This window comes from Juglans microcarpa x Juglans regia, chromosome 7S, assembly GCF_004785595.1.
Source record: "Juglans microcarpa x Juglans regia isolate MS1-56 chromosome 7S, Jm3101_v1.0, whole genome shotgun sequence".
NCBI classification, from domain to species: domain Eukaryota; kingdom Viridiplantae; phylum Streptophyta; class Magnoliopsida; order Fagales; family Juglandaceae; genus Juglans; species Juglans microcarpa x Juglans regia.
The window spans coordinates 7,235,267-7,252,354 of NC_054607.1; the positions used below are offsets into that span (position 1 = coordinate 7,235,267).

At 38.4% G+C, this 17,088-nt stretch overlaps 2 protein-coding genes across 2 annotated transcripts; both read left to right on the top strand.

The window, feature by feature from the left end:
* The first annotated feature begins 10,243 nt into the window (after positions 1-10,243).
* Positions 10,244-11,708, top strand: LOC121240771 (non-functional NADPH-dependent codeinone reductase 2-like). The gene is made up of 4 exons (XM_041138305.1): positions 10,244-10,557; positions 10,735-10,978; positions 11,093-11,272; positions 11,484-11,708. The coding sequence occupies exons 1-4, from the start codon at positions 10,244-10,246 to the stop codon at positions 11,706-11,708; spliced, it is 963 nt and encodes a 320-aa protein (XP_040994239.1).
* A 2,284-nt stretch (positions 11,709-13,992) lies between these two features.
* Positions 13,993-15,356, top strand: LOC121240772 (non-functional NADPH-dependent codeinone reductase 2-like). Its single transcript, XM_041138306.1, has 4 exons — positions 13,993-14,309; positions 14,466-14,709; positions 14,798-14,977; positions 15,132-15,356. Exons 1-4 carry the CDS (start codon positions 13,993-13,995, stop codon positions 15,354-15,356), a joined length of 966 nt encoding a protein of 321 aa, XP_040994240.1.
* Positions 15,357-17,088: the final 1,732 nt, after the last annotated feature.

The window sequence follows — 17,088 nt, forward strand, 5'->3', positions numbered from 1 at the left end:
TAACAACTGGAATAGAAATCAACAGAAGCTGCGGAAACCAGAAAGCGATGGAAAAAAAAATAATAGAATCCTATAAGAGTTGCGGAAGCGGTGGGAAACAAAAAGGAAATCACAATCTGATAAAATCGTTGTTTTTACATGAAGTGGAAAAAATAAATTGATTTTATACTCTAAACATTCGGTGCAAGCGGTGGTGCAAAAAATAAGAACTTGAAACCAGAAGGATCGACGTTTTTATAGGAAGAGGAAAAAGAAATTTGATTTTATACTTTAAAGCATTCGACGCAAGCGGTGGTGCAAAAAATAAGAACTTGAAACCAGAACGTAAGAAAAGCGAATGACATGCCAGGAAAACGAATTGAAAATGGAGGATAAAATTGGAAAAAAGAGATGGACGACACCTGCTTATTGATACTTATTATATACTAGTAAAGGGCAAACGCGTGCATTGCACGTGTGCCCAATTGTGAAAATATAAAAAATATTTTTAAAAATAATATTTATAAAATCAAAAAATATGTAATAATAAAAATAGCTTAATATATATAATTATAAAACGTAATAGTTTTGTTTATATTTTAAGATTTTCATTTATTATAAAAATAATCACATATATTATCTGCAGAATATTTATGATTATAACATAGGAATTTGCACGAACATCTTTATAATTACACAATTTCTTATTGTAGATAAAAGAGTGACTATTGAAGCTAACGCGTTATCATCCTAATTACAAATAAAAAGCAAGAGCTACTTCATAATTACATATGAATTTCTTATATAGTTTATCACAAATCTCATCCCAATTCCACCCAGAAGGAGTACAGACATCTTTAATTTGTAGCTTGGGGGAAGAAACATGAAAACCTTTTTGGAAAAAAGAACCATTACCGGACCAATTATCATACCAAAAGCTTCTAGCACCCTCATGAGTTCTCCATTGACTTTCTCGATAAATAATAAATAAATTTGCAAATGACTTTCCTAAGTATTTGATAAGGTCTGGCCACAATGTGAATACAAGAAAGATTGTTAGGCATGCACTTGTGTAGTAAGAAATTAGCCTAACGGGAATCAGATCCAAAACAATTCCAAGCAAGTTTACAATGAAGGGCGTTGAGAACATTAAAGATGTTACGAATACCAAGGCTACCTTTAGGTAGAGGGCGATAAATAGTAGATCGAGAGACCCATTTTTTCTTAGAAAGTGGCAAAAGCCTTATGAATTGCATCAATCACTTTCTTCGGAGGGTTAAGGACGGATATAATATTAATTGAAATGGAAGAAAAAACATATTTGAGTAAGGCTAGTTTACCCCATAGGACAATAGGCGACCTTTCCAATTTGCGATCTTTTTGCAGATTTTAGAGATGATGGAATCATAGGGAGAAATAGAGATTTTCCCATAAGAGAGATGAGCCCCAAGATGCGTGGTAGGGAATTTTCCCTCTTTGAAACCCGTGTTAGTCTTCATTTGGTCATACATATAAAATAAAATGAGAAATCTGTGAATAGTAATGAGATAATTTATGAATAGTAACGAAATAGTTTGAGTTAAGATTTTTATGGAATTTTGAGAAATGAGAGAAAAAAAGTTAAATAAAAAATTATAAATTTGAAAGAGGGTTAGAATATAATTTTTTCATATAATTTTTATTTTGAGATTTGAAAAAGTTGAATTATTTTTTGTGTTTTATTTGGAAGTTTGGAAAAGTTGTAATGATTAAATAAAAAAACTGAAAAATAGAAAATTTAGAATTTAAAAATATTTGTGTTTGAATGGTATTTAGATATTAAGATGATATGAGATGAGATAATTTGAAAAGTTTGTAAAACCAAACCAGGCCTTAGTCTCAATAATATGAATTCTAGCTCTAGAGACATTCTTATGAACTAAGAAAATGCTTTTAGAAGAGTTGAGATTTGGCCCAAAGACGGCTTCATAGTGTTGGATAAATCCCATAAGGGAAAGAAGACTTTTTTTAGAACCATTGGTGAAAATAAAAAAGGTCATTAGCAAAAAAGTATGAGAGAAATGGAAGGGCAACACGTTGAACAATTTGGAGGCCTAAAACAGGTTGGTCCTCAATAATAGTATTGTTATTAGAAATAGGCTGGACAGCTTCGGGGGTTAAAATAGAGCTAGCTAGACTCAGGTTGTTTGGTCTCATGAATGACCTCTAGTTTATGCATGGGGATTTATTTTTTTCAGTGGTAGGTGCCTGAGCATCAACCACTAATTTCTATTTGGGCTCCTTGCTCGACAACCTCCTACACTCATCAATAACATGCCCTTAAAGCCGACAGTAACTACAAAAACTTGGAAACCTTTCATACTTAATTTTTTGCCAAAAGCCATTGTCATTAATACCAATCCAAATCACATCCTCTCTCAGGAAAGAGAGGTCAATTTGTGTAAGTGTAGGCAAATGAATAGCCAAAAATTTTCTTAGGGGTTGAACCGAAGCATTAAAATATGAATTAACACATAAATTCAAAGGGAATAAAGAGAATCTTAACCACACCGGCGCAATCAGAGACTCTTCTTTGTAAGAGAAGTCCCTGATATATGATGTATATATGTGTTAAAGACGTCTTTCACACCACCAATCACACGGATCACTTGCAACTAACAAAAGGGCGTCACTGGTTGCCCTGTGGAGTCTCCGATGCCAAAGTCAGTATAGCAATATGAGAGTAAGTGTATAAATTAGCCAATAAATCAAGTTCAGTATTTGTTATATTTTGTAGGCTATTTATAGAGGTTATTTTCTTAGACTGATAGAGTCCAATTTGCCTTGTGAAGTTTTTTTCCTTTTAGGATTCTAAGTTTATCTCTTGTTAGAAGCCTGAGTCATCTCCCTCTTTGGAGTCTGAATCCCTTCTTGACTTTATCTCTTAGCTATAATTGTGGGGGCTCAAATATTCCTTCTAGTTACCCCACTAATTTGCTTTGTACTGACACATGAGAAATTAACTTCTTTGCATTCTTTGTACCTGTCTTTTACCTCGCTGGCTCGTGGGCGCCTGCTTGCTTTTGTTTTCCCCTACCACGTCGAGGATCCATGCTAGTTAGTGCGTGTGGGTGTCTTCAATTCCTTTTCGTTACCTAACAATTGGCTGCACCGTGAACGAGACTCGACCTTTTGCTTGTTTTGGGAATCTTCAAGTCAATTGTGATGGAGGTAACCTGCAGAAAAATCAATTCTGGTAGCTGTGAAGCCTTGAGCCTTAGAAGGCTTTGAGAATCTTCAAATCAATAGTTTGCAAAATAAATTTTAAAAATTGGTCATTGGTTTCCCATTCGGTCCCTAATTTGTTGTTCGGTCCTTGGTTTTTTGTTTGTTTCCTGCTAAGCGGTGAGGGGCTCAGCTTGGAGAGATAGACGGGAGATGTACTCGACCACATTAGATGTGAGCGCGGAGCTCGATTTTGAGTTTGTTTGTTTGTGTGTGAATGTTTGCCTGAGAGATTATTTATTGTCAGCGAAGAGTGAGTGTTTTTGTTTATTGGTTTTTGGTGCGTATTTTTGTGATCGTTTTTGCTTTTGTTGGTAGTAGTGGATTTCCTGCCCCTTGGTGTAAATTGTTGTTGTGTTCTTGTTTTGTTGTTGGTGTTCGTTGATAGTATCCCGAGCTTAAGTGATCAGGGATCCCGTCGACTTTCTAAATCCATCTTAAGTAGTTGTTGAGCCCGTCGACCCGTTCCTGAAGGTAACCTGCTCGAGGCGATTGTAGAGTCTGGTGGCTCATTCCCAAAGGTAACCCGCTCAAGGCGGATGTAGAGGTTGGTGGCTCATTCTAGAAGGTAACCCGCTTGAGACGGTTGTAGAGCCTAGTAGCTCGTTCCTGAAGGTAAATTGCTTGAGGCGGTTGTAGAGCATGGTGGCTTGTTCCTGAAGGTAACCCGCTCATTAGAGAGGGTCGTGTGGTCTTCTGACCTCCATGCCCGTTCGATGGCGATCTCTAGAGAAGGTCGTGTGGTCTTCTGACCTCCACGCTCGTTCGACGACTATCTCTGGAGAGGGTTGTGTGGTCTTCTGACCTTCACGCTGTTTGACGGCGATCTCTGGAGAGGGTTGTGTGGTCTTCTAACCTCCATGCTTGTTCGTAGAGGGCTGTGTGGTCTTTGTGACCTCCACGCCAATTTGCTTGGAGAGGGTCGTGTGATCTTTCCAACCTCCACCCTCGTTCGTTTGGAGAGGGTCGTGTGGTCTTTGTGACCTCCATGTCAATTAGTTTGGAGAGGGCTGTGTAGTCTTTTCGACCTTCACGCCAATTCGTTTGGAGAAGACCGTGTGGTCTTTTCGACCTCCACTCCCGTTCATTTGGAGACGGTCGTGTGGTCTTTGTGACCTCCACGCAAATTCGTTTGGAGAGGGCCGTGTGGTCTTTCCGACCTCCACGCTCGTTCGTTTGGAGAGGGTCTTGTGGTCTTCTGACCTTCACGCCCGTTCGATGGTGATCTATGGAGAGGGTCGTGTGGTCTTCTGATCTCCACGCTCGTTCAATGGCGAACTCTGGAGAGGGTCGTGTGGTCTTCTGACCTCCACGTCCTTTCGATGGCGATCTTTAGAGAGGGTCGTGTGGTCTTTTGACCTCTATGCCCATTCGATGGCGATCTCTAGAGAGGGTCGTGTGGTCTTCTGACCTCCACTCCCGTTCGACGGCGATCTCTAGAGAGGGTCGTGTGGTCTTTTGACCTCCACGCCGTTCGACGGCGATCTCTGGAGAGGGTTGTGTGGTCTTCTGACCTCCATGCCTGTTCTTAGAGGGCCGTGTGGTCTTTCCGACCTCCACGCTCGTTCGTTTGGAGAGGGTCGTGTGGTCTTCTGACCTTCACGCCCGTTCGATGGTGATCTATGGAGAGGGTCGTGTGGTCTTCTGACCTCCACGTCCTTTCGATGGCGATCTTTAGAGAGGGTCGTGTGGTCTTTTGACCTCCATGCCCATTCGATGGCGATCTCTAGAGAGGGTCGTGTGGTCTTTTGACCTTCACGCTTGTTCGATGGTGATCTGTGGAGAGGGTTGTGTGGTCTTCTGATCTCCACGCTCGTTCAATGGCGAACTCTGGAAAGGGTCGTATGGTCTTCTGACCTCCACGCCCTTTCAATGACGATCTTTAGAGAGGGTTGTGTGGTCTTTTAACCTCCACGCCCGTTCGTTTCGTTGCACCACATCCTAAGAAGTTCTCACCAAAAAAAAAAAAAAAAGGTAAGAGTAATACAAATTACAAGTTTGAGATTTGTGACCTGAGCCATCCCGCTAAAGCGTGGTGAAGGCTGGTGATACATGGGTGATGCCCACAGGTTTCCATGCCTTAGCACGGGTAATGACAGAACCACATATGCTTTACACGGAGACCTTGGTCTGGTTGCATGGCAGAGATGTCGGTTTTGTTGCTTGCTGAGAGGCGTTGGTCTTGTTGCTCGCCAATGGGTGTTGGTCTTGTTGCCTGCCAAGTGGCATGGATCTTGTTGCCCACCAAGGGGCACGGGTCTTCTTCTGGTTGCTGGGTTAGTCGTGGTGTTCTTTGACCTTCACGCCCTTCTTGATTGCTGAGTGGGTCGTGGAGTTATTTGACCTCCACGCCCTTCTTAATTATTGAGTGGATCGTGGAATCCTTTGACCTCCACGCCCTTCTTGGTTGCTGAGTGGATCGTGGGGTTCTTTGACCTCAAAGCCCTTCTTGACTACATCGCATCCTGTGGGATTTTCACTAACACAAAATAGGTAAGCGTAATAAAATTTACAAGTTTGGGATTTGCAAACCTGAGCCATCCCACAAATGTGTGGTGAATGCTGGTGACACATGGGCGATGCCCACGGATAGCCATGCCTTGGCACGAGCAATGGCAGAACCACATATGCTTTCCATAGAGACCTTGGTCTGGTTGCATGGTGGCAGTGTCGATTTTGCTGCTCGCCGAGAGGCGTTGGTCTGGTTACTCGCCCAAAGCATTGGTCTTGTCTGCTTGCCAAAAGGCACGGGTCTTGTTACCTGCCGAGGGGTGCGAGTCTTGTTTCCCGCAAAGTGGAGCGGGTCTTGTTGCTCACCAAGGGGCGCTGCCCGTCTTGAATGCAGCTAGCAACTAGAAGATATTATCTACACTTGTGTGACTCTGGCGAAGTGTTGCTCGCCATGAGGGTGGCGAGATGCACTACAGTTGTGTTGGCCACAACGTTGCAATGGAGTTATGGTTTCAATCTGTTGGGTACATCGAATCTTTCGAAAGTCTGTGGGTACACGGCTCCGATATGCAACAGTTGCCAACATTGTGCGTCCCGTGCACATTGCAGCTTTTATGTGGGACATGCATGTACTTGTATTTTGGCTAGTAGGGCATGCATGTACAAGTAGTATACGTCATGTATCTGCTCTATTCCTCTCATGTTTTCCCATTATTTCACATATGTTAGTTAAACAAATACAAAAGGGAAAAAAGTAGAAAAACTTATCTAAACTTTCGTTGATGATCCAGTGAGTCGGAGAATATTTTTCTCCCTATTCCAGTGTATCAATCTGTGGCGTGAGTTTCCATATAGATTTGTGGTGAGGAGCATTGACAAACTCCATGGCGAATAAACTTAGTGGGCGGCTACTTTGTTCCAAGTAGTTGAGCCAGCTGCTCGTAGTGCACACGGGCGAGAATGACGAGGGACTTTGGCAAGTAGCACTGTGAGGTGTCTAGACCTCCTCGCCGATGGCAGACAACGTCGATGAGAAAGGTGGCGGTCGGCGATGGGCTGGCTAGATCTTGGACGCCTGGTTTGGTGGTCCTTCAACGGCGTGCAACCTCTGCTTGCACTATGCCAAACGCAACTAGCTACCAGTGTTGGGGAACCACCCCACTGGCTACAGAAACTGCTGAGGATGAGATTGGAGGTCAGAAGACCATATGACCCTTTCTAGAGATTGCCATCGAACGGGCGTGGAGGTCAGAAGACCACACGACCCTCTCCAAACGAACGGACGTGGAGGTCAGAAAGTCCACACGACCCTTTCCAAACGAATTGGCGTGCAGGTCACAAAGACCTTACGACCCTCTCCAAACGAACGGGTGTGGAGGTCAAAAAGACCATGCAGCCCTCTCCAAACAAATTGGTTTGAAGGTCACAAAAACCATACGACCCTCTCCAAATGAATTGGCGTGGAGGTCACAAAGATCACATGACCCTCTCCTAACGAACGAGCGTGGAGGTCAGAAAGACCACATGGATCTCTCCAAATGAATTAGAGTGGAGGTCACAAAGACCACACAACCCTATCAAAACAAACGGGCTTGGAGGTCAGAAGACCGCACGACCCTCTCCTGAGATCGCCATCGAACGGGCGTGGAGGTCAGAAGACCACATGACCCTCTCCAGAGATCGCCATCAAACGGTTGTGGAGGTCAGAAGACCACATGACCCTTTCCAACGAGCGGGTTACCTTCGGGAACGAGCTAACAAGCTATATATCTGCCTCAAGTGGATTACCTTCAAGAACGAGCCACCAGACTCTACAACCGCCTTGAGCGGGTTACCTTTGGAAACGGGCCGACGAGCTCAGCAACTGCCTAAGATGGATTCAGGGAGTCGACGTGCCCCCTGATCACTTAAGCGCGGGTTACTACCAGTGAACACCAACAACAAAACAAGAATGCAACAACAATTTACACCAAGGGGCAAGAAATCCACTACTACCAACAAAAACAAAAACAAAAACGATCACAAAAATACACACCAAAAACCAATAAACAAAAACAGTCACTCTTCGTTGACAATAAAAAAATCTCTTTGGCAAACATTCACAAAGACAAACAAACTCAAAATCGAGCTCCGTGCTCACACCTAATGTGGTCAAGTACATCTCCCACCCATCTCTCCAAGCAAAGCCCCTCACCGCTTAGCACGTAACAAACAAAAAACCATGGACTGAACAACAAACCAGGGACCGAATAGGAAACCAGTGACCAATTTTCTAAATTTATTTTGCAGACTATTGACTTGAAGATTCTCAAGGCCTTCTAAGGCTCTAAGACTTCACAGCTACCAGAATTGCTTTTTTGGCAGGTTACCTCCGTCACGCTTGACTTGAAGATTCCCAAGACAACCAAAAGGTCGAGCCTCGTTCACGGTGCAACCAACTGTTAGGTAACCAAAAGGAAGCGAAGACACCCACACGCACTAACTAGCATGGATCCTCAGCGGGGTAGGGGTAAACAAAAGCAAGCAGGCGCTCACGAGCCAGCGGGGTAAAAGACAAGTACATAGAATGCAAAGTAGTTAATTTCCCATGTGCTAGCATAAATAAAATTAGCGGGGTAACTCGAAGTGATATTTGATCCCCACAATCTTAGCTAAAAGATAAAGTCAAGAAGAGACTCAGACTCCTAAGAGGGAGATGACTTAGACTCCTAATGAAGACCCAGACTCCTAATAAGAGATAGACTTATACTCCTAAAAGGAAAAGGTTTTACAAGGCAAATTGAACTATATCACTCCAAGAAAATAACCTCTATAAATAGCCTTCAGAAGATAACAAATACTGAACTTGATTTATTGGCTACTTTATACACTTACTCTCATATTGCTATATTGACTTTCGCATAAGAGACTCCACAGGGCAACCAGTGCCACCTATTTGTTCGTTACAGGTGATCCGTGTGATTGGTGGTGTAAAACACTTCCTTAACAATATGTATAAGACTTTGAGCTTAGGTTTATTGTATTTAGTTATATATGCGAAGCTGTGTTCATTTTAATTTGAACAATCTATTTTCTATCTTTTTCTTCTTTCTGTTTTTAAATCCCCCCATTTTTATATGGATAATGATAGGTTTACTACCCTCCTACCACCCTTTTACTACTCTATAGTGTATTTGAAATTTTTATTATTATTTTATTTTAAGTATTTTTTTAACATCCTTAATCATTAAAAAAATATATAACTTCACTAATAATCACTTCCTTAACCGCTAAGTAAAAAAAGTTAAACAAAAAATTAAAAAAATAAAATGAGTAGTAAATAAGTGGTATGGAATAGTAAGCCTATCATTATCATTTTTATATATAACGAAAACTTAATGTGTAGATCTACAACGTTTTTCTCATTTTCAATATGCAAAAAGTTCTTTATATTGTGTATCTAATATGGGAAATGCTTCTCCCGCATAAGGTAGTCACCGATTGCATTTTTTTTTTACTTAATTGTTAAGTAATTATTTTAAAATGAATTTCTATTTTTTATTTTATTTTTAAAAAATATTTAATAAAGTTTAAAAAATGTTTGAAAAAAAAAAATACAAATGTTTTTTTGCCGATTCGGTGGTTGTTTTGGTAGACTCTCTGGTGGAGTAGCACCGTCCATATAATATAGTGCATAAGGTATTGGATTTTCAGAAACATGTCCGAGACGACGAATGATTATCATGATCATCGGCTTGTGTGATATTACGTACTGATGATAAGGCAAGGTTCTTAGTTCTTAATTTTTCACATAATTTGGTATGGAAAAGGTCTTAGTTCTTAATTTTTATGACAATTTTAATGAGACTCTAATTATACAATTAATTAATCTTTTAAAGTATAGCTCAAATGTGACTTGAGTCTCTTTTAAAATGTTATAGATTATATCAAAACTTATCTCAACTATAAGTGTGAGAATTGAATCGTGTCACCTATTAGGGTTGTATTCCGATGGGTTTGGCGTCGGTTTCGGCGCAAAACCGAGACACTACCAACGTCTGTCATGGGTTTATTGAACCGGCCGAAACCGTGGGTTTGATGAGCGAAAATAGATCATATTGGTCCCGACGTGTGTCGGCGTAGTCTTCGGTCCACCGTCGGCATCTTCTGTGAAGGAGGAGGAACTGAAGAAGAATGAAGAAGCGTCGCGCCGTCGCTACCATGGAAGAAGAAGAGAGCTGCAGATACTAGAGAGGAAGAAGACGGCGTGGGGAAGAAGAAGAAGAAGAGGGGTGTTGGGGGGGAGTTATTAATTCATTTTGAAACAACGCCGTTTTATATACATATATGATATATTAAAAAATATCTATAAATAGACTGGATTGGCCAGTTCAACGGTTTGACTAATCTATCCACATGTTTATTGTATAGTGTTGGCAAAAAGCAACTACTTTCTAACCAAATTTGGCTTAAAATATCGGTTGTTGATTCTTAATTAGTTCAGCTGATATGTCCTTCCTTTATCTCAACACAAGGAAGACATCACACAAGATAATAGAGCAGAGAAACTATGAGCAGCATTCCAGAGTTCACGCTGCATTATGGCAACACCATTCCACTTCTTGGATTCGGCACAGCCGAATATCCCTTCGGATGCTCCTCTGAAACCATGAAAGAAACTTTCCTCCATGCAATCAAACTCGGATATCGTCACTTTGATTCGGCTGCTATTTACCAGTCCGAGCCGCTCCTCGGGGAAGCCATACATGATGCTCTAAGCCTTGGGTTAATCAAATCCAGGGATGAACTCTTCATCACTTCCAAACTCGGGTCCGGTGATGGGCACCACGATTGTGTCCTCCCTGCAATGCAGAAAACTCTCAGGTAATATACCTGAACAAGTATACATATACATATATATATATATATATATATATATATATTCTGCTACCTGTTTTCTTCCTTCTTTTCTCTTCTTTCCCGGAGTTTTTCCCCCTCCTTTTTCTGTTTCTTTCCGTTCACGGATTTAGCTTGAATTTGCCATCAATATTCTTTGTGCAGCAATCTGAAGTTGGAGTACGTTGATCTGTATCTAATTCACATGCCGGTAAGCTTGAAGACAGGGAAAATTGGAATATCCTTTAAGAAAGAGGACATCCTTCCGATGGATATAAAGTCTGTATGGGAAGCTATGGAGAACTGTCAAAAGCTGGGTCTGGCCAAATCAATTGGTGTAAGCAACTTTACCAGGAAAAAGCTTGAAACACTCCTTTCCACAGCAAAGATCCATCCAGCCGTCAACCAAGTAATTACTCTTTTAGTTTTAGTTTTTCCTTTTTTCCAGAAGTTGTTCTTTAAGGTTGTTGATTGATCATGTCACAGGCCATGATCGGCAGCTGATTTATTTATGTTTGCAAAGGTGGAGATGAACCCATATTGGCAACAGAAGCAGCTGAGAGAGTTCTGTGAGAAAAAGAGTATACACATCACTGCCTACTCTCCCTTGGGAGGAAAGGGAACAATTTGGGGAACAAACTGGATAATGGAATGTGAGGTTCTAAAAGAGATTGCCAACGCTAAAGGAAGAACTATTGCACAGGTAATAATTGCCTTATTTGCTCATTTTGTTTTTGTTGTTTTTGTTTGCACAGTGCGTCCCATCAAAACATAACAAAAAAAATTTAGAAAAATTAGGGAATTTTTTTTTTTTTTTTTTTTTTTTTTTTTTGCGTATTTTTTATTTTAAGATTTCAAAAGGACTCATGTCTAGCTTGAAGCATGATGGTAATTTATTGATTTGTTGTGTGAAGGTTTCATTAAGATGGGTATATGAGCAAGAGGTCAGTGTTGTTGTGAAAAGCTTCAACAAAGAGAGGATGAAAGAAAACTTAGACATATTTGACTGGAAACTGAGCTCGGATGAGTTGCAGAAGATAAGTGAAATTCCACAGCGCAGAGGATCTATTGCAAGTGAATTCCTATCTGATGAAGGCCCTTACAAGACTCTTTCAGAGCTTTGGGATGGAGAGATCTAGACGCAAGACATGGGAGAGACGTAGAAGCAATAAATCTTCTTTTTCATTTTAAATGTTATTGATTAGCTAACACCTCAAACCACTTCTGTTTGATGGTTTACTTTTGTGGTGGGATCTTGCCCAAACATTTCTCAATTTAATTAGATTAATATCTTGTCTAAGATTTTAAGAATATTATTGTATTATTTTGTAAATATTATATTTCAGAACATCTTATATTTAAGTACCAATTGTATCTCCTTTATTATACTTAAGTCAGATCAATAGATATTGAATATTTAGATTTTTCTCACACATAGTTTTAGGCCTCGTATGGATACAAGAAATATAGTTGTAGAAGGATGAATTTATCTGTTTAAATGTCAAATCCTTTAAAATGAAATGTTTATTGGTTCAATATAATGGAACTGAATGTGATTTTTTTTATAATTAATTCATTGTATAACTTAAGACTGAGATGATCTAGCTAAGTGTTGGGAAGAAGTAGAAGATGTTGTTTCTAAATTTACTTTCCGTAGACAAGCAAGAAAACACAGCAAAATCCAAAAAAAAAAAAAAAAAAAAAAAGAGTGTATAGAAAGTACCTTTTCAGATCCAAATCTCACAGAAAGGGAAAAAAATAAGAATCGAAAGAAGTATACCCACAACGCACTGTGAAGACCAACGAAGAAAAACAGTCAAGATATACCTAGGAACGAATTTTCTTCGGCGCCTCACCTTCGATGTTCCCTTTGCAACCTTCCAATAAGCCGATATTCCTCTTGCAACCCTTCGAGAATTGAAAAACGTTGCCTTCAACCCTCCCATTAGCCATTCAATAAATTTATTTATCTGACAATACATCAGACCACCAAACTGTGCAATAACCAGAAGTGTAAAACCAAATACAAAAGAAACCAATTTCGTTCTGACCGAAATAGAACCCACTGCTGTTGTAGAGAGCACAAGAGCCCCGACTGTACAATGCCCACGGGAAATTACAGTGTTGTTGACGAGGGCGAAGACCATTTGAGTTTCTTATGAACAAGTTGTCAGCAAATTGGTGCACGGTGCATAGGAGATTTGTGATGCAGAGGAGATTCGCACGGCGTCCATGTGATGAATGCATGGGTAGCTAGGATTTGCAGGTGTCGGGCTTGGGGAATGAAAGAGAAACGGGTGAGCTCTGCAGAGTGCAGAAGGGAGAAAGAAGAAGGCATGGGTATAGCTTAACAAAGGGAAAAGTAGAGTTCACGAGGTGTCAGTTGTTTAGGTCAGTGTTAGATAAAATCATAAATAGTATTGGAACGAGTGGAGATGGAAAAAAATGACCGTTTGTTTTCACAATTAAGATTGGGTTCGGATGTTTTTCAACTCTCAAAACAAACGACGCCGGATCATACATATTGAGAAATCTTTGGAGCTTTTAAGACCGTAATACTTTCTAGAAAAGGATATTATTCTTCATTCTCAGAATCATACAAAATTTTATCATTTTAAGCCACATTAGCTAATGTGTCGCACTTTAAGTAGATTTTCATAGGTTGACTTATAAAATCATTTAAAATATGTCATTATAACGTGACTCGGCAAAATTTAGATTCCGTTTGATTGCTAAATTCATATAAATTTAATTCAGTTTAATATAATTTTAAATTAAATCTAATATTCAAATACTCAACTCTTAAATTATTAAATTCATCTCAACTTAAAATCTCTTTACACGTGAGATCTATAATATTTTTCAATTCAACACTTCTTTACACGTAAGATTTACAACCTTTTTCAACTTTCTATAAATACATCTAAACTAATCCTAACATCTAAATACATTTAAACTCATCTTAAGTGGATCTCACAAAACTTATTTTACCATCTCAACTCACTACTATTTATAAAGATTTAAACTCAACCCAATATTTAAACGCAACAAGAATAGTATTACTCTCTTTTTATAAATAATGCTATTTTATCTTCTCATTTTATTCCCTCATTTTGACTGTTCATATATATATTTCACTTACTAATAAAGAAAGTGACTATTAATATATTGATATTTTTTTTAAAATTTTTTAAAAATAGTAAATATATTAAAAAATAAAAAAATAAAAAATTATATTTTGCCTAGACGGCAAAGGCCGGCAATCATTGCTGACGGCAGACTAGTCTTCTTTGACCGTAGATAATTACTCTTTTTTTTTTTTTTTTTTGTATGTGGATTTTCTGTACTCAATTCCCTGCCGTATCGTATAAATTGAGTCACAAGGGATATGGAACATCGCATACCGATAGAGCAAAGAAAACGATGAGTACTAGCATTTTAGAGTTCACTCTTGAAAATGGCAACACCATTCCACTTCTTGGATTCGGCACAGCCGAATATCCCTTCGGATGCTCCTCTGAAACCATGAAAGAAACTTTCCTCCATGCAATCAAACTCGGATATCGGCACTTTGATTCGGCTGCCATTTACCAGTCCGAGCCGCTCCTCGGGGAAGCTATACATGATGCTTTAAACCTTGGGTTAATCAAATCTAGGGACGAACTCTTCATCACTTCCAAGCTCTGGTGCAGCGACGGGTACCGCGATCGTGTCCTCCCTGCAATACAGAAAACTCTCAGGTAATAAATCTGAAAAAATATGTATCTGCTACCTGTTTAATTTATTCCTTCTTCTTTTCTCTTCTTTCTTCCCCGGTGTTTTCTTTCCTCCGGCCTGTTCTGTTTCTTTCCGTTCATGGATTTAGCGTGAATTTGCTATCAATATTATTTGTACAGCAACCTGAAGTTGGAGTACGTTGATCTGTATCTGATTCACATACCGGTAAGCTTGAAGCCAGGGGAGATTGGAATATCCATTTCGAAAGAGGACATCCTTCCGATGGATATAAAGTCTGTATGGGAAGCTATGGAGAACTGTCAAAAGCTGGGTCTGGCCAAATCAATTGGTGTAAGCAACTTTACCAGGAAAAAGCTTGAAACCCTCCTTTCCACAGCTAAGATCCATCCAGCCGTCAACCAAGTAATTAATTAATTAGTATTTTTTTGTTTTTTTTTTTTTTTTTCAGTTTCCAATGATCTGGTGGTTTATATTGTTTAATTTTGCAAAGGTGGAGATGAACCCGTATTGGCAACAGAAGCAGTTGAGAGAGTTTTGTGAGAAAAAAGGTATACATATCACTGCCTACTCTCCCTTGGGAGCCAAAGGAACAATTTGGGGTTCAAACTTGATAATGGAATCTGAGGTTCTAAAAGAGATTGCCAACGCTAGAGGAAGAACTATTGCACAGGTAATAATTGCCTTATTTTCTCAAAACAGAACAAAAACATAGAAAAATCAGGAAATATTCTTTTTCCTTTTTTGGTATTTTTGGTTTTAGGATTTCAAAAGGACTCATTTCTAGCTTGAAGCATGATGGTAATTTATTGATTTGTTGTGTGAAGATTTCATTAAGATGGGTACATGAGCAAGGGGTTAGTGTTGTTGTGAAAAGCTTCAACAAAGAGAGGATGGAAGAAAATCTAGACATATTTGACTGGAACCTGAGCTCGGAGGAGTTACAAAAGATAAGTCGAATTCCACAGTGCAAAGGATTTTCTGCGATTGAATTAATCTTTGATGAAGGCCCTTACAAGTCTCTTTTGGATTTTTGGGACGGAGAGATTTAGGCTCCGATTAGATATTAAGAGTATATCAGATGAATAGTAGTGAATTAAGATATTTGAATAGATTTTGTGGATTCTATTGAAATGTATTTTGATGTATGAAGTATGTTGAGATATTTTTAACTTTTATAGGAAGTTAAAAAAATAATGGAAACAATCAATGATTAGTTTATTGTTGTAGTGATGAAATAATTATTTTATAAAAAAAAGTATTTTCAATGAACAAGTTAAGATGAAAAAAGTGACGTCATTTCCCATGAAATAAGTAGTGTTTAGATGAAGAGTATGCCTATTACGAAACTATCTATTGAGAGAAGTTGTTATTCTTCTTACATTTTGTCATCTTCAATCACAACAATGTATATGTATTATATCTTAAATTACTTTTCATTTAGGTTGTTGATATATGGAGCCATTATATATATGTATGTGTATATATATATATATATATATATATATATATATATATATATAATGTGTGGGCTTTTAACCCTCCCGCCCAACTGAATCATATAAATTTGTGCACTAATGGCTTGAGATAATTTTGCCCAGCTAGTTGAATTGGATTAATTCTGATCATGATAAATTTCTGACTATGAATAAAACTATTCATGATCTTTATTATATTATTTATCCTTTATATATAGAGGACCATATATATATATAATAAATGCTTTGCTAATTACATATAATTGGGAAATGCATTAACACAAAGAGTAATTTTACATACAATCGTAAAGTGTGTAAACACAGTATAATCGCTTTGAAAATAAGTGGAATTCACAATTAAAAAATTAATTTTTTTCATGTAGATCTCATATTTTATTCATTTTTTTCAAAACAATTACTTTGAAAATAAGTGGAGTTCACTAATGCTAGTCTTGATTAAACTCATAAAAAATATTAGAGATGTTTTTGATTGGTTTGAAGAAATAACAACAATGTGTACTCTAATAACAACAATGTATTTGATTGGAATTTGTCTTGATGGACTAATAACACATCCCATCCTATATGCATGCTACCCTAACTACAATGTCATAACCTCGCAAAAAGTCTTACCGTTATTAACTAACATAATTGATTGTATTAGAAACGTTAAGAGAATAAATGAATATTAGAATCAGTCACACGGTTTACGGAATGATCAGCCACTCCGTCATAGTTAAACATAAATGGAAATATTTAATTATTCACCATTAATTGTTAATTACATATTAGTTAAAACTTGTTAGTTTGCTAATAGAAAACCTAAGCTCAAATTTTTTTAAGAAGAGGACAGTATCCAAGTATCATCGAGTAACTCTCACTTATGATTGAGGAAGACCTTATACAAAGAGAACCAAATGGGCTACAAAAATTCCAAAATCAAGCTCCTATAAAAAAAATATAATCCTTAATAAAATCTAGTTACAATCAAGAATGAGAGAAAAGAAAACTAATGACACAACATGGGAGTTACTGCATGAGCCAAAGAAAATATACCAATCATGTCATGTTTAGGTAATTCATAAAGGGAGGAAAAACTTATCGTATTGTCCATTGCACCGAAGGAAGCAAGGCTATCTGCTAAGGCTTTGACTTCTCTGTATACATGAAATATGTCAAATTGGAAAGCACTTTAGAAATGAAGAATGTCATTCCAAATATTGGAATAGGACCAAGGGGGAAGTAAATTATTCTTGAACCAATTAACAATAAAAAGAGAGTCTGACTTTACAATAATATCGATAAT

What these genes read in the sequence shown, in the direction of transcription:
- LOC121240771 (XM_041138305.1), top strand. Translation starts at nt 10,244, where the DNA reads ATGAGCAGCATTCCAGAGTTCACGCTGCATTATGGCAACACCATTCCA. An exon ending in GCAATGCAGAAAACTCTCAG is followed by an intron (nt 10,558 to 10,734) that starts GTAATATACCTG and finishes TTCTTTGTGCAG; the next exon opens with CAATCTGAAGTTGGAGTACG. An exon ending in TCCATCCAGCCGTCAACCAA is followed by an intron (nt 10,979 to 11,092) that starts GTAATTACTCTT and finishes ATGTTTGCAAAG; the next exon opens with GTGGAGATGAACCCATATTG.
- LOC121240772 (XM_041138306.1), top strand. Translation starts at nt 13,993, where the DNA reads ATGAGTACTAGCATTTTAGAGTTCACTCTTGAAAATGGCAACACCATT. An exon ending in GCAATACAGAAAACTCTCAG is followed by an intron (nt 14,310 to 14,465) that starts GTAATAAATCTG and finishes TTATTTGTACAG; the next exon opens with CAACCTGAAGTTGGAGTACG. An exon ending in TCCATCCAGCCGTCAACCAA is followed by an intron (nt 14,710 to 14,797) that starts GTAATTAATTAA and finishes AATTTTGCAAAG; the next exon opens with GTGGAGATGAACCCGTATTG.